This window comes from Neofelis nebulosa, chromosome 2, assembly GCF_028018385.1.
Source record: "Neofelis nebulosa isolate mNeoNeb1 chromosome 2, mNeoNeb1.pri, whole genome shotgun sequence".
Classification (NCBI taxonomy): domain Eukaryota; kingdom Metazoa; phylum Chordata; class Mammalia; order Carnivora; family Felidae; genus Neofelis; species Neofelis nebulosa.
The window spans coordinates 13,038,805-13,063,469 of NC_080783.1; the positions used below are offsets into that span (position 1 = coordinate 13,038,805).

General features: G+C 42.0%; 1 protein-coding gene across 7 annotated transcripts in view; it reads right to left on the reverse strand.

Annotated features, from left to right (window-relative positions):
• Positions 1–24,665, reverse strand: part of NYAP2 (neuronal tyrosine-phosphorylated phosphoinositide-3-kinase adaptor 2) — a 267,223-nt gene that overhangs the window by 90,728 nt on the left and 151,830 nt on the right. For all 7 annotated transcript variants that reach the window (XM_058702952.1, XM_058702945.1, XM_058703000.1 and 4 more), the window contains one exon: positions 17,833–18,939. In XM_058702952.1, coding sequence (XP_058558935.1) covers positions 17,833–18,939 — 1,107 coding nt within the window. The remainder of the gene's footprint in view (positions 1–17,832; positions 18,940–24,665) is intronic.

Sequence of the window (24,665 nt, forward strand, 5' to 3'; positions counted from 1 at the left end):
CAGAGCCCCACGTGGGGCTCGAACCCACAGACCGCGAGATCATGACCTGAGCTGTAGTTGCCCACCCAACTGACTGAGCCACCCAGGCACCCCTATAGCTTGTGCTTTTATATAACATCCTATTTTTTGCTCTGATATTTGAACCTCGTTGGATTTCAGTTTGTCTATAACATGAGGGAATCAAATAAGACTATTTCCAAGGCCCGGCAAATATTTTTTGAGGGCCCACTGTGTGACTCATGGTCTAAGGATGGAGAGCAGGAAGTTAAGGGTCTTATCCGCCATTTGTTCTCTTTGGAGTCAAGGAAGGTAGGGTATAAGAGTTTCCTGAAAATCATATATAAAAATATTATTCTACCTATTTTTCCTTCCTTCCTTCCTTCCTTCCTTCCTTCCTTCCTTCCTTCCTTCCTTCTTTCCTTCCTTCTTCTTTCCCATCTTTCCTTCCTTCCTTTTCCTTTCCCATCTTTCCTTCCTTCCATCTTCCCTTCTTTCCTTTCTCCCTCCCTCCCTTCCTTCCATCCTCTTTCTTCTCTCTCTCTCTCTGTTTCTTTCTCTTTCCCTCCTCCCCTCTCTCTTTCCCTCCTCCCCTCTCTCTTTCCCTCTGTCTCTGTCTCTCTTTCTCAGCTTACTTTTAGGTTGGGTACATGCTACCTGCTCCCTTCTTTCACCTTGCCATCATCACTTTTTTTTTCACGCACACGCGCGCGCGCGCACACACACACACACACACACACAAAATGCACATATGAATTGCATTAATCACAAAGTTCCTCAGGAATAAGGGGTTTATTTCTCACCTGTTTATTAATTAAATGCAAATAAGACAGGACCTGGATTACATGTTATTCCTTATTTGTGATGTTCCCAATATTCTTTATTACCTTGATGCCTTGTTTCATAAGTTATCTGCTGGCAGACTTCTTTGTGGCCAGATCATCTGAATGATGAATAAGGCCTTAGAGAATTTCAATGGCCATTGCATGGGGTTAGGCTTAGGGGTTAAAAAAGAGGAAGAGAAATAGAGAAACCAAAGGAATAGAAGGAAAAGAACAAGAGATTAGTATTTGCAGTGCAAGATTCTTCAACTGAGGCTATGATTAAGCCTCAAACAAAACCACTCGTCAGCTGAGGGTCACCAGATCCAGTGGATCAAGGATGCCCAGGCCATTGCGAACTTCAGAACCTAAGGAAATGTGTCATGGACCAGGGGTGTCAGAAGCACAACGTAGAGGCAAGGGGGAAAGAGAAGCCCAGTGCCTTTCTCGAATGCTCTGTTCCACATCCTTTTGTCTTTTTCACTCTTTATACCTTTGTAACAATGTGTTTGACTGCCACGTCTTCCCTCATAAGGCACCCTCCCCACTAATAAATGTACCTTTCCTCTTCATTTGAATTCTTAGGTTTTACTGTCTGACATTTCAAAATAGAGATTCTAGCACCCGGAATAGTGTCTGGCATACAGCAGGTATTTTATAAACATGCGCTGAATGAATGAAACACTGAATGAACACATAGATGTGGTTAAAACACTTATGAATTAATGGCATCAAAAACTCCCCAAATTCTTAGGAATAAACTTAACCAAGGGAATAAACATTACTTACACTAAACACTATTTCTTCCATCAACTTTGCCGGCTCCCTCTCCTCTAGCCTTTATTCTGGAATTTAGCATGAGGCCGACTCTCCCGTTTTTGTCAGGTTTCACACGACCCCTTATGTGGCTGCACATTAACTTTTGAAGGGAATTTACTGGATCTTCCGTAGGATCCCCTCACCAGAAAGAGCCCCGGCGTGCTTGTCCTCATGACGACTGCCCCGCTGTCTAGCTGGGTACGATTCTTGTTCCTATTCCGTGCCCCTCAAATCAGGTATCTAACATACAAGCCTTCAAAAAAGTTTGCTATATCTCATATGTCTTTAAAAAACCTTGGAACACAGGTGTCTGAAGACCTTACTCTGGTAGATTGGATTTGACTCCTTTGTAGATTATATCTGAATGTGAGCGGGTGCCTTTTAAGGGCCTTCTTTCCCTGCCTCAGTCCCAGACCCAGGGGTTTCTGTTGAGTCCCCAAGGGCACAAAACGCAGGTCTGGCTTCTATATGGCTCAATAGCTTCTAGGGTCTTCTCTATTGTTAGAACTTTTTTTTTTTTTAAGTGTTTATTTTTGAGAGAGAGAGAGAGTGTGAGCAGGGGAGGGGCAGAGAGAGGAGAGACAAGAGATAATCCCAAGCAAACACCACCCTCTCAGTGCAGAGCTGGGCACCAGGGTTCGAACCCACGAACTGTGAGATCCTGACCTGAGCCAAAATCAAGTTAGACGCTCAACCAACTGAGCCACCCAGGTGCCCCAGAAAAACTTTGAAAATTAGTAAAGACAGAGAATGCTGGAACACGGTTTACACCAATACGAATAAGCAGCTGGGCTCCTTAAACGCCAGCTACTTGGGAGTTTCCTGAGTCCTCCATTGATTTCCCATGGAAGTAGGTCAGGACTGCTTTTAACTGGAGAAGCTGTCCGCTGCAGGTTTCATTTAACCACGAGGAGCGAATATTAAAAATTGATGCGCAAAGCAAACCTTTGCTTAATTAGCATCTAAGATAAAGACTTTACCACGAAAGCCATGGAAGTTAATAAAAGAAATAAGGAAATTGACAAGGAAGCATTTCAACACCTATCATTGTGTCAACCTTCCATTTATGAGACATTCTACGGATGGTCACTTCATGCATTGCCTACTAACGTCCGTTAACCTGTATTTAGGAGGTTAGCATTCCTTCTGTGTCTGTGGTTACGTTCAGATTTCTAGACAAGATTTAAGTGTTGTTGTTTTCTGGCATAGTTTTTCAAATGCTAACCTTAAAATTTTGTTGCCTATGAACTAACCACTTTAAAAGGAAAAGCGATATGGGGCGCCTGGGTGGCTCGCTCGGTTAAGTGACCAACTCTCATTTCAGCTCCCGTCATGATCTTACAGTTTCGTGGGTTCGAGCCCTGCCTCTGGCTCTGTGCTGACAGTGTAGAGCCTGCTTGGAACTCTCTCTCTCCCCCTCCCCTTCTCTGAGGTTCTGCTGTCTCTGTCTCTCTCAAAATAAACAAATAAACTTAAAAAAAAATTTTTTTTAAGGGGCGCCTGGGTGGCTCAGGCAGTGAAGCATCCAACTTTGGCTCACATCATGATCTTGTGGTTAATAGGCTAGAGCCCCGCGTCAGGCTCTGTGCTGACGGCTCAGAGTCCGGAGCCTGCTTCAGATTCTGTGTCTCCCTCTCTCTGCCCCTCCTCTGCTTGCACTCTGTTTCCCTGTCAAAAAATAAAATAAAACCTTAAAAAAAAAAAAAAAAGGAAAAGCAATTCTACTGAAGCTGCTTAGAAAAACACTTTAAGAGCCCCCATCTACATACTAAATATTTTTTATATGAAGCATTTTGGGCCTTCCTGGTTTCCAACTAATTCATTGGTTAATACCTATACCTTTGTGGAAGCAAGGCTTTTCTTTTGAAAGATAAACCAGGTTCAACCAGAAAAAAAAAATTATCATATTTGAAAAATGTGTCAGCCCCCTCAGTTAGAGTGACTGTTTTCTTTCGCTGATGAAACACCTTTCACAATCATGTCAGGTTGCCTGACCCTTTGTACAATGAAGATGGCCTCTTTGTTCTCAGGGCTGTTCTTTATAGGATAGGGGTGAGTGCACTGCATCGGGTATGATGCCCCTCCACCTTCAAGGCTTAGATATCCTCCAGCAACCAGAAAACAGCCTGCCCCCTGTGGGAACAGAGAACCGCTTATATGCTCCCCGATGCTTTATGCTTCTCACATCAGCTACCGGATGAACCACTTAAGATGTCAGATCCTTTACCCAAACAATATGGAATCTCTGAAAATTTAATTCATTTTTGACCTTACTTCATTTTTTTAATGAAATATTTATTCTTTCCACAGATAGCTAAAAGTCGATTGCCCCTTAGAGTTGCACGCAATTTACATTTTACGGGGTCTTTTCTTGAGCCCAATTTTCCTTTTTTCACAATCCTCTGAGGTAAATATGAAAAAACTGATACATGGAGAGTTGGACATGCCCTAAAAGCACAGTTGTTCAGTGATAAATCCATCTTTCAACCGCAGGACATTTGATTCCTGTGTCTTTGCCCGTATGTGTATCTTAAGGAACTCTCCACACTACTTTCCATTATAATGAGATTGTTTTTTAAGCTGGTCAAGCAAAGGAGTTTTTTTAAATCCAACAAACATATAGAAACGGGGATACATGTTTTACTTCCCTGAAATGCTGGAATTTAAATAGTAAATGGACCATATGTATACCACATACAATCCAGGTGATAATTTTCTATCTACAACATAATATCTTAATACTGCTTCCCGAATCATTCAGTGAAACTCTATGCGATGCTATTTGTAATGGACCCTACTTTATTTCCTACATAAACAAACTACTTAGATCAGATTATGGGTACTTGCTCTCATTTTCCTTGCTGAGTACTGCCTAGTTTTCCTAATCAGTAACAGGCCTGATCCCCTTCTGACCATTCCATATAAAAATGAACTAAACCTGGGTTCTCCATTGATATTCTTTGGAGCAGTTGATTCTGAAATATATTAACTAGTCTCGATCTGTGCATCCTGTGCAAAATCAGATTATTATCAATGCTTGGTAATCAGGGTGATCCCATTGGGCTTTGCTATTTAAAACATGTTAGCTTTGGAAAAATAAGCCATAAGTATAAACTGAGCATGCAAAACATAGTCATAGAAACCATGGGCACTTAAACAAAATATATAGTCTTTGCTCTCAAAAATTTACCATTTAATTGTGGAGCTTGGATACACATTCATTCACTTTAGTCAAACAGCCATTTGATGATTTCAGGAACACATATTGAAGATGTACTTTGGGCCAGAAAATGTGCTAGTTGCTGCAATGAAAAAGTCTCACAGTATTGTGCCCTGACAATTTAGTTGGGGAAGCAAACACTTAAATGCTAATCACAACACTGTGTCAGGCATGTGTCAAAAGAGGTTTTTTTTTTTTTTTCTTTTTTTTTCTTTTATAAATGGAGGAGCAGACCTCCCAGGCCCTTGCCAAAAAAGCAGAAGACACAGTCCAAAAAGGATTGCTAATGAGGATGTAACTTTGCATGAAAATCAAGAGAAATGTCTTCAGATGGAATACATAACAGTGTCAGATGTTCTGTGAAGTCGAAGAGAACCAAAAGAAGGCAGAGGCCAGAGCGAGAGACCAATGAGGCATCGGCCCCGTGTGACTTGGGAGTGAGCGGAAGAGGAAGCTGGACTGGAGGAAATGGGATGAGGGGGTCAAGAATTGGAGGCGGCAAACGCACAGCATTCACTTGAGTGGTTCGGCCGTGAAAGGGAAATAGAGAATCATGGCTGGATAGACAATCAAGCTGTTTTTCTCTGAAACATCAATGGACAGTTTTATTATACTTCATATTCAGAACTCATAAACCTAGCTGGGCTTAGAGGCCAAAGTGAATTCTTCACAGGCTTCAGGTAACATTATCAATCAACCAAACAAGGACCAACCTGAGGCAATTTAATTTCGTAGGTTTGAAATTTCTCTTGGGCCCACATTGACAAAAAGCCTTCATGGTTTTGGCATACCTCTCTTGTCATTAATCATTAGTAAGTAGTTAATAACTAATCAATCAAAGAATGAAACTAGTTTGTGAATCTAGGGGCAACTTTGATACTCAGAATGGGATAGCTTTGAGAGAGCAATACCTCACCTGAGTTCTGATCATTCTGTTGGGGGCTAACACCGAAACCGACTAAATCTTCTAGTTTCTGGGAATCTAGATTTCATTTTTTTTTTTAAGTTTATGTATTTATTTTGAGAAAGAGAGAGCGCACGAGCAGGGGAGGGGCAGAGAGAGGGAGAGAGGGAATCCCAAGCAGGCTCTGGACTGGACAGGGCAGAGTCCGATGCAGGGTTCGATCCCACAAATCATGAGATCATAACCTTAGCTAAAATTAAGAGTCAGATGCTTAACCGACTGAGCCACACACATAGCCCGGGGAATCCAGATTTACTTGAGTCATGGGAATAAAACCTATCTCAGGATTGCCCACCCATAACAATACATGGATTCCCCCAATATTATTTGCTGACCCTTTCTACCTTTTGTCTTCCTTCCTTTTTTCTTTCCCGACTTAATTGCATAGGTTTCATCTACAACAAGGAAATACATGCAAACAATAGGAAAAAATATTTGATATCCTTTAAGTTCATCTGCTCTGGACACACCTAGTGAGACAGGAAAGGCTGCTTCAAAAATTCATGTTACTAACACTCCCTCCTCCTTGTTAGATTCTATTTAGTATTTTCACTTTCATTTGGGAAGAGCAAACGCCCAGATTCTCCAGTTGATTGGTTATTCCACTAGAAGTAGAACATGTAATTAACCTAGCTCCCATCAACTAACGACAATAATGAGCTCGCTTCAACCGAGAAGCACCATCCACCACTATAGACGCTTCGTTAAATTTGGAATTGCCATCCATTTACTGAATCCCGAAAAACAGAGTTTTTGGAAAATTGTAAAAAAAAAAGCTTTTCAAAGATTTTACAACTTGAACCGCTTTTCACCTGGCAGCACATATGGGCAAGACTTCCAGTCACACGATAAGAGCTACCTGGATTTATGCAGCACCTTTCTGCCAAAGAGGTTAAATGACCTGGTTGAATGTGCTTTCATTCTCCTTACCATCTAAGTTCAATAATGCATAACGTTAAGCAGATTAGAAGTCCTTCTTTAAAATGTTGATCTCTATGATTCTCTTAAAAAATGCATCTCTCTCTCTCTCCTTCCAAATGCTGAGAAGTGATCCATTTTCACAGCTATTCATTTATACAGAAACTGATGACGGTCTGACATCTACAAAATGGTCCACATTTAAATGCTTTATGGCTATATTCTTTACATCTTTCTCCTAATAAATCTGCCTAGAATGGAACAGACATTCTTTTAAACAGGACACTTAAGAGCAAAAGCGACAAACGCAGCATTCAACATAGGTCATTTTGGGCTGAATGACTATATTGATTTCAGTGTGAAGTTTTCTAAGTCATAGGATCTGATTTTTCTTTTTCTTTCTACTTAATGGTCAAACATTTCTCATATGTCTTTTGTTTCCTCGAGTATAACAGCCCTCTTAAGTCACTATGTCTATTAATTCAACAAGTTCAATAAATACTTATTGTGTATCAACGTTGAGAAAAATTGTATTGGGCTGAGGGCTGCCTTAAGTAAAATGATGGAAAGGTATGACCCTTGACCCCCTTGGCCAAATGTCTTAATAGGAAGAAGAAAAAAAAAAACTTCACAATTTGTCAGAATAAGACACATACTGTTATAGAAGTACAAAGTGCTCTTGGAGTTTGAACGAGATTATTATTTGTAGACAATAGCATAAGAAAAACTCTGTGAAGAAGTAGGTAGGCTCTGAGCAGAGATTCAAGGATTAGACTTTGTTTTATGGACTTATGAGGAAGCCCTTCCAGAAAGAGAGAACAACATCAGACAGACCGTCTCACAGGGAGGAAGAGAATCATGTTTTGAGGGATGTATACATCATCCAGTAATCCACAGATGCATCAAACAACAGAGCCAGAAAAGACACACAGTTTCAGCACCTAACATTTTCATTTGAAAAGTGAGAAAACTAAGGCATTAAGAGATGAACTGACTTACCCAAAATCTCAAAGCTTTTTAATGGTTGAGCCAAGATGGAAACCATCTCTTGTGACATCCAGCCCCTGCCTGAGCCTTCTAGATCATATATAATTAGGAGCTAAGACAAATGTAGGGCCGACAGGCACGCCTTTACTTAGAACTAATATTTTATTACTTATAGATGTCAAAGTGTTGAAAGCCTAGGATACTAAATAAAAATCAGAAATTGGATTTTTTCTTTGAGGCAATTCAACAGGAGGGAAAGAAATCAGTCCTCCTACTATTTTAAATACAAGCTAAGGGAATGGTGTGTTGTTGTTGTTTTAATAGACTGGTGTAGCTTTATTTCTGAATTGAAATGTTTTTGCATTTTATAAATGTAAAGCAGGGAGGGTTCTTCTTAATGGAGAAAATTGTTGATTAAATTGCCAACGAGAAAGTGCACTTAAAGATCCAGCAGCTGGAGAATATAAACACAGGGGATAAACACGTCTGCCTGCATCAATCAAAGACAGTTGCCGGCTACCCCCAGAAAGGTGAGCAATTATTTATGAAATTATGTCTTCTTCAGTGATTGTATGTTGCAATCCAAGAAGAAACTGAATGAGGAAAACAGACAATGTCATGGTCCCAATTAACCAAGAAGTCACACGCAGTTGCAGAATCAAGGGATTTTACTTATACTCTTTTAACCTCATCGTCTCGAAAAGAAATTTCTTGAGCTTTAAAAAATAGTAATAATTAAGTAGGTCAGTATGTTCTTGAAGAACTATGTTTCTTTCATTTTAATTTCAAAGATACGTGTCTGATTCTGTCATCCACACATTAATACAAATCTAAAGAGAAGAGAGGTGATTCAGAGCTACATGTTGCATAGGGCTCTTTCGGAGCGTTTGCTTTCCTAGATCAGTTTCTAGACTAGTGAGGCCACGGCCCTTAGCGCCTTTGAGCATTGGCTGGGGTTTTTGATCCGGAGGCTACTTTTTCCCTTGGGCTAGCTACAGGCAATCAAACTATGACCTAATTATGGACAAGAAGCAAGCAGCCGAGGACAAAAGCCCTGATAACCTGGAAGTAGCATCATCTAGTTGGTAGCTCAGTGTTGAAAATCTCACGGACCAAAGAAATATACACGTACACCCTTTAGTTATACTTAGAGGCATGGAGGTGAGCACTCACATCTTTTTGCCCAGGTCATTGAGGTCCACTCGGCACATGAGGCCCCCTGGGCAGACCACATGTCCTCCCTGAGGGGCAGCGCAGAAGCCTGCTGTACAGAAGAGCCCATCACAGTGACTACGATCTTCCAAAGTGAATTTGGGAGGGTGCTGAAAAGGTTTTCTAACCCCTTCCTAAATTGATGACAACCGTTAAGTTGTACATGCCATTGAGGAACACATTCGGCTTTCTCTTAGTAAGCTGATACCCCTGGGAGTGATAACACTCTAAGTCATTAGAGATTTGATAACAACTGCTGTAATTTAATGGCAGTAGGGAGGGGAAAGACATTGGGGGTGTTGGTCAAGAGTACATAAAGTATCATTAAAACCAGAAACTCTGGGGGCGCCTGGGTGGCTCAGTCGGTTGGGCATCCGACTTCGGCTCAGGTCATGATCTCGCGGTCCATGGGTTCGAGCCCCGCGTCGGGCTCTGTGCTGGCAGCTCAGAGCCTGGAGCCTGTTTTGGATTCTGTGTCTCCCTCTCTCTCAGACCCTTTCCCATTCATGCTCTGTCTCTGTCTCAAAAATAAGTAAATGTTAAAAAAAAATAAATAAAATAGCTTGCTTCTAAAAAAAAAAACAACAAAAAAACAAAATTGGATTCAAGTCCCAGATTTACTCCGTATGTGACTCTGGGCAGGCTGTGCCTCAGTTTCTCCCATCTTTAGAATGGCCATGTTAATATCACCTGCCTCAGAGTATTTCAGCGAGGATGGAATACATGGAAAACGCTTAGACTAGCGTCTGGCATAGAGGAAACACATAAAAGTATCTGCTACCATTATCACAGAAACATCCTCAAGGAAAAGGTTGGGCACCACACACTTTTCCCAGGTCCCCACCGCTCGCTTCTTTGATGCATCCCGCTGTGGCCATAGTTCTTGAAATCTGGTCTTGAAACGGTTCCTAAGACAAACCTGTGTTTGTCTTAGACATTTTCCTAGAACTTTTTCTAGAACTTTTCCTAGAAGCATTTTCCTAGAACTTCGCCACCTCATTCTCCATTACCGCCGTCAGCTCTGATGCCTGGGATCTTCCGTCATGACAGCTAGACTTCCTCATTGCCCTCATAATGCTTTCTTTCCCTGTCTTTCCAGGGAAGACCTCTATTCTGTCATATTACTGTCCTACATCAACTAGATCAGGTGATTAGGTGCCCTTTCTGGGAAGCACACCCTCGTTCTGGGTCGAGGCTCCATCGGAGGGCCCCCTCTGCTCTGGCTAGCCCTCCCCCTTGGGTGGCCTGGAACCATCTCGGCAGACCTCTGGGGTAGGGACCTCTACGGGCCTGAGTTCTCCTGCCTCCCTGACCAACAGCACCAGCTCCTGCCTGAAGTAGCTCTTACTGGTGGTTCTCAAACCGAAGTGCTGAGGAATTCTGATAAAGAGAATGGCAAAGGCCTGGCATGACTAAGATGGATGGGCTAACGAACCAGAATGGACGTTCTTCACAGATCACCTGCTACATACCCCATTATGAAACTCCCAAGGTCTCTGGGAGAATCCAGACAGAGCAAAAATGGATTTCCCTACTGATCCATCCAGATGACCCTGACTTGTCTTCTTTGAAACTGCCAACCAATCCATAGCTTACTCAACGAAAGGAAAACAACATTCACTCATTTTAAGCTCTCCCCTCTCTCTGCCTTCTCTTATAAAAATAATGTTTTTGACGTTGTTAGAGGAAAACAGTGTTTATAGGTTTCCCTTGCATACAAGTAAAGGGCAATGCTAATTATAGCCATATATCCTTGAGTTAGAGCAGGATTACTGGGGATTTCATTAAAAAAAAATCAACATCTCAGGCCCAACCTCCAGAGTTTCTCATTGAATGAGTCTCCAATAAGGCCCAGGAATCTGTGTTCTTTTTTTAAGTTCATTTATTTATTTTGAGAGAGAGAGAGAGAGAGAGAGAGAGAGAGCACGTGTGTACACGTGGGGAGGGGCAGAGAGAGAAGGGAGAAAAAAAATCTCAAGCAGACTCCTCGCTGTCAGCACGGAGCCCAACACGGGGCTCGATCTCATGAACCATGGTATCATGACCTGAACTGAAACTAAGAGTCGGACGCTTCATCAGTTGAGCCACCCAGGTGCCCCAGGAATCTGTGTTTTTGTTTTTTTTTTTTTTTATTTATTTTTGGGACAGAGAGAGACAGAGCATGAACGGGGGAGGGGCAGAGAGAGAGGGAGACACAGAATCGGAAACAGGCTCCAGGCTCCGAGCCATCAGCCCAGAGCCTGACGCGGGGCTCGAACTCACGGACCGCGAGATCGTGACCTGGCTGAAGTCGGACGCTTAACCGACTGCGCCACCCAGGCGCCCCAAGGAATCTGTGTTTTTGAAAACACTCAGGTGAATATGCCGCAAGACATTCTGGGACCACTCGCCTAGGCTTTCTATGTCTTTACCTACATACTTCGAACCACCCAAGTACCTTCTCTGAAGCCTTGGTAGGTCATCACCGTCTTGGCTCAAGTGCATCATTATAACTCGGGTCCTGGCTCAACTTCCCCTCTAAGTAGCTGGAAGGAGACTTGCTGAGGCAGAAAATAGTCTGAGGCCACAGCACGGGACTCGGAGCAGAGGGAGGGGTGCAACCAACAAACGGCAGGAGAGGGACCTGACCAGGGTCGTGTCTTTATTTAAGATGTTTAATGAAAACTATAGGCTTTGGTCTCTCCAGTCCTTCTGGAATAGTCTGAGATAATCTTCAGGTGTTCTGAGTGTAGCTCGAGTCCCAAATGGCTTTGAAGAATCCAAGAATTCTACAAGTTCCAGATCCAGCCCCCAACTCTGGTCAGGAGGCTCCAAGTCACCGGGCATCCAGAAGATCTGGCCAAAGTCACAGGCTGAGGGCTCACCCACTCTCACAGCGAGTGAGAGACCCAGACTCATAGATTCTCTTCTCTGCCATCCCCTTTGGCTTCTCAATACTTGCTTTTGCCCTAGCCACTCTTTTCAGCCCCTGCTTTCACAGGAATGAAAAGGAGGAGATATAAAGTCCTGAATTATTTTGCACTCTGAATTTGACAGAAGAAAGTATTGTTAACACACCAAACCAAATGTGTAGGTTCTCCTAAAATAACTAACTTTCATTTCAGGTTTCCTAGGACAGCCTAGTTCTTGGGAAGTCGATATTCTTACCAGCTCAGATGGGAATCCAAGAACTTGTCGTTCAAGACAGTGAACTGGTTAAAGTGGCCTTTGAAAGTAAAGGTCACAGAGTCCCTACACTGAAGGTCACACACTTACATTGGATGAGAGGCTTCTAAGACAAAGTTGTGTATCTGTTCTTTGGCCTACAACTGATTAATGGTGTGATAGGACAATGAAGGAAAGAGTTGAAGGATAATAGAAGAGGTGGAGGGAGGGAAAGAGAGCCTATCTACATCAATAAAACTATCCGAAAGAAAGGTAGGAAGCCAGAAGACCACAAGAAACAGACATAAGAATTGAAATAACTTGAAATGATATAGCAGTAAAGGGTTAGTCAGAGCTACAAACTCAAATAGCCCCTGAAGACATCCCAGTAATTATTAAGCTATCAACACTGTGCCACCATTATTACAAATGGCTGGGGACAAGGATAGTCACCACTGCGTGAGGTGTCTCCTGTTCCGGTCACCTTGCTAGACACTTTAAGTGCATTATCACACAGTTAAGCATACAATGATGATCACAACAATGACCCTGAATCATAAAGATGGCCACATTATGTTAGTATACCCTCCCTTTTTCCTAAAAAGCGGTATAATATATAAATACAGAAATATATTTAAAATTTTAATTACTTTTATTTTTTACATGTATTTATTTTTGAGAGACAGAGACAGAGCACAAGAGGGTCAGAGAGAGAGGGAGACACAGAATCCAAAGCAGGCTCCAGGCTCCGAGCTGTCAGCACAGAGCCTGACGCGGGGCTTGAACTCACAAACTGTGAGATCATGACCTGGGCCAAAGTCAGATGCTTAACCAACTGAGCCACCCAGGGGCCCCCAGAAATATATTTTAAAAGGTTGCTTTCCAAAATCATTCTTTGTTTAATTCAAAATTCTTTTTAAAATTAAATTAGTAGGAGTAAGTTGGAAACGTTGCTTCACTAGCAATGCCCAATATTTTAGCATTACTGTACCTCAGACAACTTACAAAAGGATAAAGGTGTGTGTGTGTGTGTGTGTGTGTGTGTGTGTGTGTGTGTTAAGAAAGTGAATGGAAAGGCAAAGGTTGCATTAGATTCCTAGGTTTATTTCATCAAACCCATAAGATCCATTTATATTTACAATTGTAAAAATATAACATAGCCTGTGAAAGTCTTAAATGGGAATGTTTTCAAGAGGCTGAAAGATGAGGTGTAACAGTACAAAATTGTACATCTCCGTTAATGTGGCATATTGTTGTGGATAATGAAACTCTTCACCAACGCCGACTCAACATCTTGGGTTTCTTTTGATTTTCTAATATTGATACCGGATGAGTGGGCCTACATCTTTGTTTTTCTTTGCTCTATCTTTAGGCCCACGATGTCTCTGGTCCTTCCATGGTCTCTATGTGTGCCTTTCCATGTGCTTCATATATTGGTACCCATATTGGCTTATATGTCTATCTCATCCTGTGTTTGCATTTCTTTTGTATCTTTCTTGGTGCCTTAGTCTCTGAATTAGTCACTTTGCTTTTTTATGTTTCTAATTTTTCCTTAAATTTTCTATTAACATCTCTCCACTTATACCTTTCCTATCTCATGCTCTCCCTCGGGGGTACTATAGAATTTAATTATATTCTTCATTGTGACTTGAATGTTTTTATAGGAACATATATTCATGCATTTATATTAAACATAGGCAAAATCTTTCTTTTAAAAATATTTATTGTTTTTTTTAAATGTTTATTTTTTTATTTTGGGGAGAGAGAGGGCCGGGGAGGGGCTGAGACAGATTCCCAAGCAGGCTCCCAGTTCTCGGGGCACAGCTCGACGCAGGGTTTGATCCCACCAACCATGAGATTATGACCTGAGCCGAAATCTAGGGTCAGATGCTTAACTGACTGAGCCATCCAGGCACCACCTCCCCCAAGAAAATATTTTTATTTGAAGAGAAAAATATTCTAAATACTATCATGGTGAATACTCCAAATTCACTGTCAACATATCTGTACTTCGCCTACTTCTCATAAAGACAAAAATTTACAGCAATAAAATACAAATGAATCACCTCTTACGTGCCTCATAGATTCCATCTCTCCGCGCAAATTTAAGAAATAGTAATCATAACCAATTGAGATAAAATTTATTATCATGAGAGAGACTATTAAGTGTCCTCACCTAGAACAAAGCAACATTACAATGTCCCATCAACCAGGGGAAAAAGCTTCCTAGAACAATTAATACAAAGGACTTATTTAGAAAATCATGCAGTGAAATGGAATTTATTTCTTTCCTATTGCTCAATCCGTATCAACAGCTGTAAAGCTTTTAAGATATGAAAGTAATGTTAGGTGTATCATTACAGATTATTTAAAAAATTTTTTCAATGTTTTATTTTTATTTTTGAGAGAGAGAGAGAGAGAGAGAGAGAGAGAGAGAAGGAGAGAGAGAGGGAAATGCAGAATCCAAAGCAGGCTCCAGGCTCTGAGCTGTCAGCGCAGAGCCTTACACGGGGCTTGAACCCATGCACCTCGAGATCATGACCTTCACAGAAGTCAGAAGCTCAACCGACTGAGCCACCCAGGCGGCCCACGTTATAGATTATTAAGATAAGATTTGAAGGCACATATTTTATGTAACATAGATTTTTCAAGTTAAAACAGAAATATTAAGTTTTCTTTGAATTGAATATTAGTAAATTATCATAATCGGCACTTCTGGGAAAGCCAGAGGGTATGGAGGATAGAAATACCAGCCTTAATTATGTTCTTTAAATGTAAAAAACAAAAAATACTTGAGATTTAGGAGTCATGAATGTCTACTACCTCATACCATTTATTCTGTTCCTATGGTATCAGTAGGTGTCTATAAATCCTACCTGACAAGACTAAAGGGGAGCGTTGCCTCACTGAATATACTAACAACAGTGATTATAGGTTAATTCTCAAATATCAACAACTTTGGATCTACTTTTCGAATTACAGAAAGATCCTGAGAGCCACAATGCTTTTTTTAGCCTCTGATAGTGTCTATTTTCTTCTGGAGTCCAAAGTAAATAATATGAAATTATTCTTTGCACTGTCTGCATTTTTCTTCCCGTCCCTTCACATAAAGTTAAGATATCGAAGTTAACGTAGCACAAGACATGCCCTTTCTCGGAAGGGTTGATACACGGTTAATAGCACACGAAAGGAAGAAATTCAATCTTCAGATCCCTAAAAGCTATAAAGAGCCTGGATCACTTTTCCATGTATAAGCTTTGTTTCACAAGTACACAAAGCTCGTTTTGGACTCGAATGGAGAAGTCTGTGACATATAGCACATAGCCGAATTCTAACAGATGGATTTTTCTTGAAATAACTTCATTAGTTAATCATTTCTTTTACATATACTTTTTCTAGCTAATTGGTATAGCTGCCAGCTGGAGCTGTTAAGGATCCTCCAAAGAAACTGGTAGGTAGGGAGAAAATCCAATAATTTCACCAATTCTAGAATGAAACGTCCATTAATTTCACACTAACCATCATATATTTTGAAAGTAAAATCTTTTTCGTTCATTTTTTTCCTCCAGCTTATTCCAAAAATCTTAACCGATCTGTGCTTAAACCAAATCAATCATCTAGAAGAAACTTTAAACTTTGATAAATTATTTAGGTCAGGGTTTACCAAACTTGCCTCTCCTGACATGGTGGCTCAGATCATCTTTTTGTGTCAGCTTTTAAGCAGCATCTCTGCCTCTATCTTGATATCAGTGGTGTCCCTAGTTGTGACAACTGAAAATGTCTCCAGGCATTTCCGAAAGTCCTTGGGGCCCAAATTGTTTTTTACTGAGAACCATTATTTTATTTTATTTTATTTTATTTTTTGTTTTATTTGAGAGAGAGAGCGTGAGTGGGGGAGAGGGGAAGAAGGATAAAATCTTAAGCAGGCTCCACACGCACTCACACTGATCCTGATGCAGGGTTAGATTCCACGACCCTGGGATCATGACCTGAGCTGAAATCGAGAGTCGGATGCTCAACCAACTGAGCCACCTAGGTGCCCCAAGAACCCCTGTTTTAGAAATAAATTGCTCCTTATTTTTAATTCAGTTTAACACTAATTTTAGGGGCATCAAGGCGGCTCAGTCAGGTTAAGTGTCTGACTTTATTTTAGCTCAGGTCATGAAATTAAGATTTGTGAGTTTGAACCCCATGTCAGGCTCTGCACTGACAATGTGGAGCCTACTTGGGATTCTCTCTCTCTCTCTCTCTCTCTCTCTCTCTCAAAATAAATAAACTTCAGAAAATTTTAAAAAATCATTTTAAAAATGCATGTATGTATTTAACTTCAGACATGTCTAATAGATTAGAAATTTTTTTCCCTTTAGTCAGGTAAATGAAATGATTTGGGGGGCAGGGGATTACTTAAGCAGTAATACTTACGTAAATCTCTCTGGGTAAACAAGCAGAAAAGGCAGGATAAGTGGCTTCTAACTACCAATACATATTAATTATTCTAAGAAATGCCGTCATCATCTCCATCGTCAGAAGTATTGATTTTTTGTTTTTCCTTTAAGGAAGGAACTCAGTGTGACTGTGGGAGAGGATATATAAAATCCTGCATTGGGATGATCAGAGATGAAAATGATTAATTACCAGTTTAGGTACCTAAGGCATTTTTAAGCCAGGGAAAGCAGTGTAATTTCATGAAACGGACACTGAGAAAACTGGGATTTGTTTGGACTTTACTGTAAACTTATGAAGTGATTTGGGGCTCACAAAAGGATTAGTCATTCATATAGAGACATTTCCCCATCTTCGGAGTTCAGTGGCCACCCATTCACCACTTAGTGGTCTTTCTGTAATTTATATATCAGCGTCTCTAGGAAGAGTAACATAGGCATAAGATTCTAATTACCAGAGTTGTTAAAAGGGAAGCACTGAGCCTTTTCCAGTTTAGGGTGAATGTAAGAATATCACAACACGAAGTGTGCAAGGAGAATCGTTCATTGCATTAAGAGAAATACTAAGTTCCATTCTAATTTCTATGCTTCCAGCAAAAGCATGGGACTAGCATTTGCTCAAGTGGGTTTTTTAATGTAAACAGAAAGATACATGTTAACATTTATCAATATGTTTGAATGTCTACCTTTTTCTCAAAAAATCAAGACATTTACCCCAAAATTCCATAGAGACCTGTTTACTTTGTTCGACTTTCCCAGAGCCACTGTGACCGTTTAGAATTTACACTTCGTCCCGCAAAAAGTCATTCTTCTTTTTCATAACATCTCTTCCCTAGGCCCGCTGTCCCTTGGAGTGCTTCCAGAACGCCCTGTGTCCTTCAGCACGGCAGAAGTTAAATAACCCACTTTGAAATTTCTCTCTCTCTCTCTCTCTTTTTTTTCATAATGTTTTTTTGTGTGTGTTTTGTTGTTTTTTTGTGTTTTTTTGTTTGTTTGTTTGTTTGTTTGTTTTGAGAGCAGCAGAGACAGGGTGCAAAGCAGGGGAGGGGCAGGGAGAAAAGGAGACACAATCTCAAGCGGGCACCGGGCTCTGAGCTTGACGAGGAGCCCCAGGAGGGGCTGAACTCCACATGAACCCTGAGGTCACGACCTGAGCCAGAGTCAGCCTTGGGAACCAACTGGGCCACCCAGGCGCGCCCCCACTTTGGAATTTCAACTGGAAGGACCCAAGGCCCTGCCCTCGGGGCTTCACCTGCACCCCCGGGGCTTCGCCTTACTTCTAAGGGAACGTGGACTCTGCACACTTACTCTCTGCGGGGTCCTTAGACCTGCGGCCGCTCGACGACGACTTGCGCAGCAGGCTCCGCCCGGAGGTGAAGAGGCTGGTCAGTTCTTCCAAGGGGCTCGTGGGGGTCCTGGAGCGGGAGGCGCCCGGCGCGGGGCCGTAGGTGTTCACCGCCGCGTTGACCATCTTGGCCCCGTCCTGCGACACGGGCCTGGCGCTCGGATGCGGCCCCGCCGGGGAGCCCCTGGACAGGCTGCCCGGGTGCACCGCGTCGTAGGGCGGCGGCCGCTTGAGGCTGAGCGGGGTCAGGGACCGCCCCATGCTGACCGGCGACGGCGAGGCCGAGTGGCTCTTCGGGTAGCCGTGCGGGGACTGCGTCCGGTACAGCGTGGACGGCGGGGGCGGGGACGAGGACAGCGCGGTGGCCGCGGAGGCTGCGGGGCCTGGGCCCAGGGCCGCCGCCTGCTCTTTGTCCAGCTTGGGATGGCCGGAGGCGTGGGAGGGCAGTGCGGACGGCGACGCGCCCGGCTGCTGCTTCATGTAAGACACGTTTTCCAGCACGGGCAGCTTGGTGACCTCTAGCGGGGTGAGCGGAGACTCGTCGGAATTGGGGGAGCACTGCACGGGCGCGGGGGGGAACACCAGCAGCGGGGGTCTGTGGGAGAGCAGGTTGGGGAAGGGCGGGGGGATGTCACAGAGCAAACCCTTTGGAGTACATGGCACGGAGGACTTGGCGAAGTCCGAGTCAGGCACCGTGGGAGTAGCACACTGCGAAGAGCAACTGTGATGGTCAAGGTCACATTTGGAATCTTGGCCCAAGTCGTCGAAGATGGGGTATTTCATCTCCTCGTAGACGGCCTCGCTCTGGTCGTCGTCCTCCTTCCTGAAGTCTCTGAGGATGTTGCCCACCATCTCGATGTACACGGGCTCCTCCTCCTCGGGGTCGCCCGCAGGGCTGCTGACATGGGACAGGGAGGGGTCGCGCGGGAGCGACGTCCTCCGCGGCCCGTGCTTCTTGATGTACGTTTCATCGAAAGAGGTGCTCAGCTGAGTGTTCGGGTTGCGTTTGGGTTTGGGAGGAGGGATCTTCTTGGAATATTCATCACTGTGGGGTCTCGGTTTGGTGGACACTGCAAAAGAGAAAATTAAAAAAAAAAAGTAAAATAGATTAGTACAATAGGAAAGCCTTCGAAAATGACTTGTACTCGGGTTGGCTGCTAGGAACTTATTTTTTAAGTTTTTATTTATTTTTGAGACAGAGAGAGACAGAGCATGAACGGGGGAGGGGCAGAGAGAGAGGGAGACACAGAATCCTAAGCAGGCTCCAGGCTCTGAGCTGTCAACACAGAGCCAGACATGGGGATCGAGCTCACAAGCTGTGAGATCATGACCTGAGCTGAAGTCAGATGCTTAACCGACTGAGCCATCCAGGCGCCAACCCCCACCCCCACTTTTTTTTTTTAATTAATGTTTATTTGTATTTGAGACAGACAGTGTGAGAGAGAGACAGGGAGAGAGAGAGAGAGAGGGAGACACAGAATCCAAAGCAGGCTCCAGGCTCTCAGCTGTCAGCACAGAGCCCCGTGTGGGGCTCAAACTCAAGGACCTCGAGATTATGACCTGAGCCTAAATCATAAGCATAACTGACTAAGCCACCCAGGCGTCCCTACTGCTATGAATTTTTGATCAGCGTGGGAGGTGGTAATCTGCTTCATTTCTAGTTTGAGGCTTAGACTAAAACTCAAAAAAAGTCAAGCACTTTCCATACGTAGGAAAACCTGATAAAACAGTACTAATATTTGTCTTCAAACTAATATTAATAATCCGACACTGACAAATGCATTAACCAGGGCAATTCGTCCCTCTGCCTTAGAATTTCTAAAGAGAAACCTTCCGATGAAACATGTTCCATAAAAACGATCATAAACTTCATAAAGATTAACCTCCAAGAATTAAGTGAGAAACTCAGGAGGACAAAATCAAGTTTCTTTGAGCACAAATGGTCACAAAAATACCATGGGATTTGAGCCCTTTTAATGTTGTGGCTATTGCACATGATCGCATCTCGCTTTCATTTAGGATAAAAATGTCCTAGCCTGCTAGACTTAATCTCTGCCTTGGTTCAGATAAATAACTTCTATACAGATGGGTCTGATATTTCAAGGGAAATTGATGTGAAAATCTTATGAGGCTAGACAAGTTAATCTCTGAATCTCCAGGTATTGTTGATTAGGGTGTATTTGTCTGTTTTTGTTCATGAGATCTCTTTTGATATCCCAAATGCTATCTTGGAATGAATTTATTAGGTATGTTGCACTGAGACATCAGAACCCCCTCGAGCGCCTTACAAGGAAATAAACCAGAGAATGCTGTGTAAGCTTCAAGAATAACTTTTGGAAACTCACAACAGATATACGTACTAGTGCATTCGACAGCCTACTGCGGGCACCCCTTGTAGTGAAACGTAAACTCTGACACTATACAGTGGGGTGGAACAGGCTGGCAACTTGTCTGTGACTGAAATCAATTATTTAGCATGCAGGGAAGGTACTGGCATCTTGTTATTATCTCATTAGCTCATTGTGTTGATATATGATTACAATGATTATCATTATTATGCGGTGTGGTGGAATGCAGTTACTTGCGGTAAATAGTAGCATATAATGTAAGGTGACAGTATAGCTTATAGGTGTAAAATGATTGAGAAAATAACAGGCTTCCTGACAATTTGCAGCCTTAAGGGCGGGGGCGGGGGGTCTCAAGGCACAAATCAGGAAACACCTGAGATCATTTTGCTTTTTTCCATTAGCATACTATGACACAGGAGTTTTTCTAAAGCTTACTAAAGGAGAAGCGAGCGCTTAAAGATTAGTTAGCAGGCTGCTCTGCACATCAAACATGGCTTCAGAGGGAGGAAGCTCATCAAACATTCTAGAAGTGGTTATGTCTCTCACTTTTCTGGGTCATTCTTTCAAATATTCTACTCATCTGTGCCCCTAATGAGTGAGTTTTTACTCACTACAATCAAACACCTCTTTGAAGGGAAGTTTCTTAATGTATCTGGGCTTCTCCTTTAACTCATATCGGGAAAAACTAGATGCTGATTTCCAGGGGGTTATAGCAATAGAGTCTGTTAGTGCCAAAAGGGAAAAGCCGAGAGACACAATTGGGTGAAATATACCTAGAGAATTCTTTAGGAGGGACTCAAAGTGGACCAGTAGCTCCTCTCTGTATCTCTCACTGGTCTTAAAGTTTACTGGTTTTAAAGACTACTGTGTATGTTAATTTTCATGAATTAAAAAACCCATCAGATGATATATAAAAATGTGAGCCCAATGCATAAAGTAAAATTATACATAATTGAATAAAGTTGACTTAGTACTTGGGGGCCAGGGAGTTAATACGCAGAGAAACAAAAGCCCAACCAGACTATTCTTCTGAAGCTTGTTTCCTGCCTTCTTCCACCTCAGAGTCTTATTTAGGCTAAGTAACTCACACTCTGGGAAAATATTTGCCACTGATTATTGGGTTCTAGATATTGAGTGGGTTGGGCTAAAGGGGAAACCTTAGAGGAGAGAAGTCTGATTGGCGAGGTGCTCTGTGAATGGAGGGTAAACCTAAAGCTAGGAATTAATGTGTCCATGAGATGATAATTCATTATATGGGAGTGGTCACATGTAGAATAAGATTAGCCTTTTTATACCTTCTAAATTATAATCTGCTTTTGTTTTCTTTAGCCTTTCATAAAGTCTGATATCCCCACCTAGACTTGGGTAGTTGTATGGAAAGAAATAACAGGACAGGCAGAATTCAAGCATCTGAGCCCAAGACTAGGAAGCAGACTACACTAAGGGAAGACTATAACCCAGGATTCCCAGGCAGGGAGGGGTCAGTGGTAGGGCTGGTAATGACTTGATACTTAGGGAGGCAGTAGCCTCACGAACAACCTTGGAACCAACGTCCCTCTTCCCACATAGATTAGAAGATGGCCTTTGGAATGGGCACGACCAATGCTTGGGTTATACTCAAAATGTGAGCAGATGACACTCATTCTGCGTGCCAAAAAGAAGAGAAAAAAAAAATAAGTAAAAATACTTCATATCTATGAAATGATTGAAGAAAGAAAAGGTTTTGTTCGAGAACACAGCATAGAATTAAAGTAGAGCAACTATTCATTAGGAAGGAATATAGGCAATCCATTGGTACTATGAGACCACTTCAGTGCCAAACTAAACACAGATATTGTCTTACCAGGGGAATAAAATCTAATATGTGACTCTTACGGTGACTCTTAGATAATCAAAATTCACTTATACTATGGACTGAATTGCATCCCTCCCACAGTAACGTGTTGAGGCACTAACCCCCAATCTAATGGCATTTCGAGATGGTGCCTTTGGGAGATAATTGGGTTTGGATGAGATCATGAGGATTGGGCCCTCATGGCCGGGGGAGGGGGGGGTGGGGTGGGGTGGGGGGGAGGGGTCCACCATGTGAGTATGTAGTGAGAAGGCAGCCATCTACAAGTCAGGAAGAGTTTTCACCAGAAACCAACTAGCTATCCTAGCACATTGATCTTGGACCTCTGGCCTCAAGAAACGAGAGGAAATAAATGTCTATTGTTTAAGCTATTGTTTAAGCTGGTCTATGGTATTTTGTTATGGAAACCCAAAATGACTTGGATAATAGTGTATTCATTAGGCATAAAGACCCTGTACAGTTGAATGTTAAGCACTCACTTTAATTCCATCTTCTGGCACTAAAATACTTGAAATAGCTTTGTTATTTTCAAAATTAATACAACTCTCTCCCAGCCTTTTTAAATGTACGTTTCACCTGCCTCTGCCCTGTATCCTCTTATCCCCTGGAGTCATGTCACAAAGAGCAATTACACCTAAATACAGAAATATTCCTCCCAGCTATCCATCCTGGTACCCACAGCCTGTAATTCTGGTTGCTTTTCTCAGTCTGACTCGCCAATCTCTAATTTGTGCCAGGGCACGTGCTTCTGATCCCAACCCATTTTCTGGATGCTTTTTGGTTGTTGTGGTTTGCTTCGGCACATTCTGTCCTGTTCCACGTTGTTCTACTGCCCACCAGCTCAAGTAATTCCCCAGCCGGCCTTGCCCAAGGAATACTTCATTATCTGGGCAACCTTATGCTTCTGCGTTACCCTGTGTGATAAAAAGAGCCTAATGCAGGCAGATTCATATAATGCAAGCACATTTTGTTTCCTGGTTCTCTTTCTTTGTATTGATCCAAATTTGAAATGAGCGTATTGAGGTTTATTTAGATAGTAAAGTGTTAAGTAAATTTCAGATGACAGGGATGAACAAACAGATTCACTCCTTTGATAGCTGGAGACTTTTTTTTTTTTTTTCCCAGGCAGTAGTTGCTTCCCATTCCATATCCCCCTTGCAATTGAGTAAATAATTCATGGAGAAATAAAAATTTGTTTTAACTGTCATATACGCTTTTTTTAAAGTTTGCCCATATAAGGCAAAGTCTGAAATTTTAAACAACATTGTCACATAATTTATTCTACCTTAACCTCACTCTAGGCCATTAAAAATTAAAGAAAAAAAATCGTGTTTAAAAAGTCATTTCCTTAGAGAATACTTCAAAACAGTCTTGATCTAGATACATAGATGCTGAAACACTGCTAATAAAAGACAATGAAAATTGCTTGCAAATTTCCACATTACACCAAATTCAACCATAATAAAAAAGGTGAGTTTTATTGCTATTGAATGAATTTTAAATTATTTCTAATAAACCCAAAGATAGAGGCAATAATTCCTGTTCAGCTCCAGAACACAAATTTTAATGCTTAAAATAGTATAATGACAGTAGCATTGAATAAGCAGAAAGTGACATTTTTGAAATGAAATATCGGAGCACAAAGGTTATGCACGGCTTTCAGTCATGCCCAGATGATCCATCTTTCACAGTTAATTTTGGAAATTCACTGTGTCCTTTGTCAACCTATCCTTCTGAAATAATTTTCCCTTATTAAAAAAATATAATGTAAAACCATGCTTTAGTATCTGTGGATGTTCCTGTCCCAAGAAGACACAACACAGGTCATGTCAGTATTTCCCTGACTGGCCACAGAATCTCAGAATTTGAAGGGGGCTCTTAGAAATTATGCAGCCCAAGGGCTGTACATTACTGAAGAAGAGACAAAAATTCCTTACCAACGACTTAAAAAAAACGAAATCTCATCATTTCAATTCAATCTTTTATACTATTTATTTATTTATTTTGAGAGAGACAGAGACAGAGAGAGCAGGGGAGGGGCAGAGAGAGAGAGAGAGAGAGAATTCCAAGCAGGCTCTGCACTGTTGATGCAGAGCCCGATGCAGGGCTCGAACTCAAGAACCGTGAGATCAAGACCAGAGCCGAAACCCAGAGTTGGACACTTAACCAAATGAGCCACCGGGGCACCTCAATCTCATATACATTTTCAAACAAAAGAAAACAACAGGGGTGGATAGTTCTGTAATTTGGTATTTGGTATTTGGCATAGAATATCATTTTAAAAGGTCTCCTCAGAAATAAAAATAAAAGCATAAAAAAAATAAAATAAAAGGTCTCCCCAGCCTACGCCATAATGGTAGCACCTTAACTCTGTACCTCCAGTTATAGAGATCTATTACGCAGGCAATTCAATTGGGAAAAGAGAGTCCAGTGATGAGAAGTAGTGTCCACACTGTGCGATCCTGAAACTGGCTGATTCTGGAAGGTGAGAGACACGTTTCCCACTTTCAGCAGAACTGTGCTCACAATAACTCTCTTTTCACAACTCAAAATTCCAAGGGTTTGAGGGATATTTTTATTTCCACAGTCACAAGCT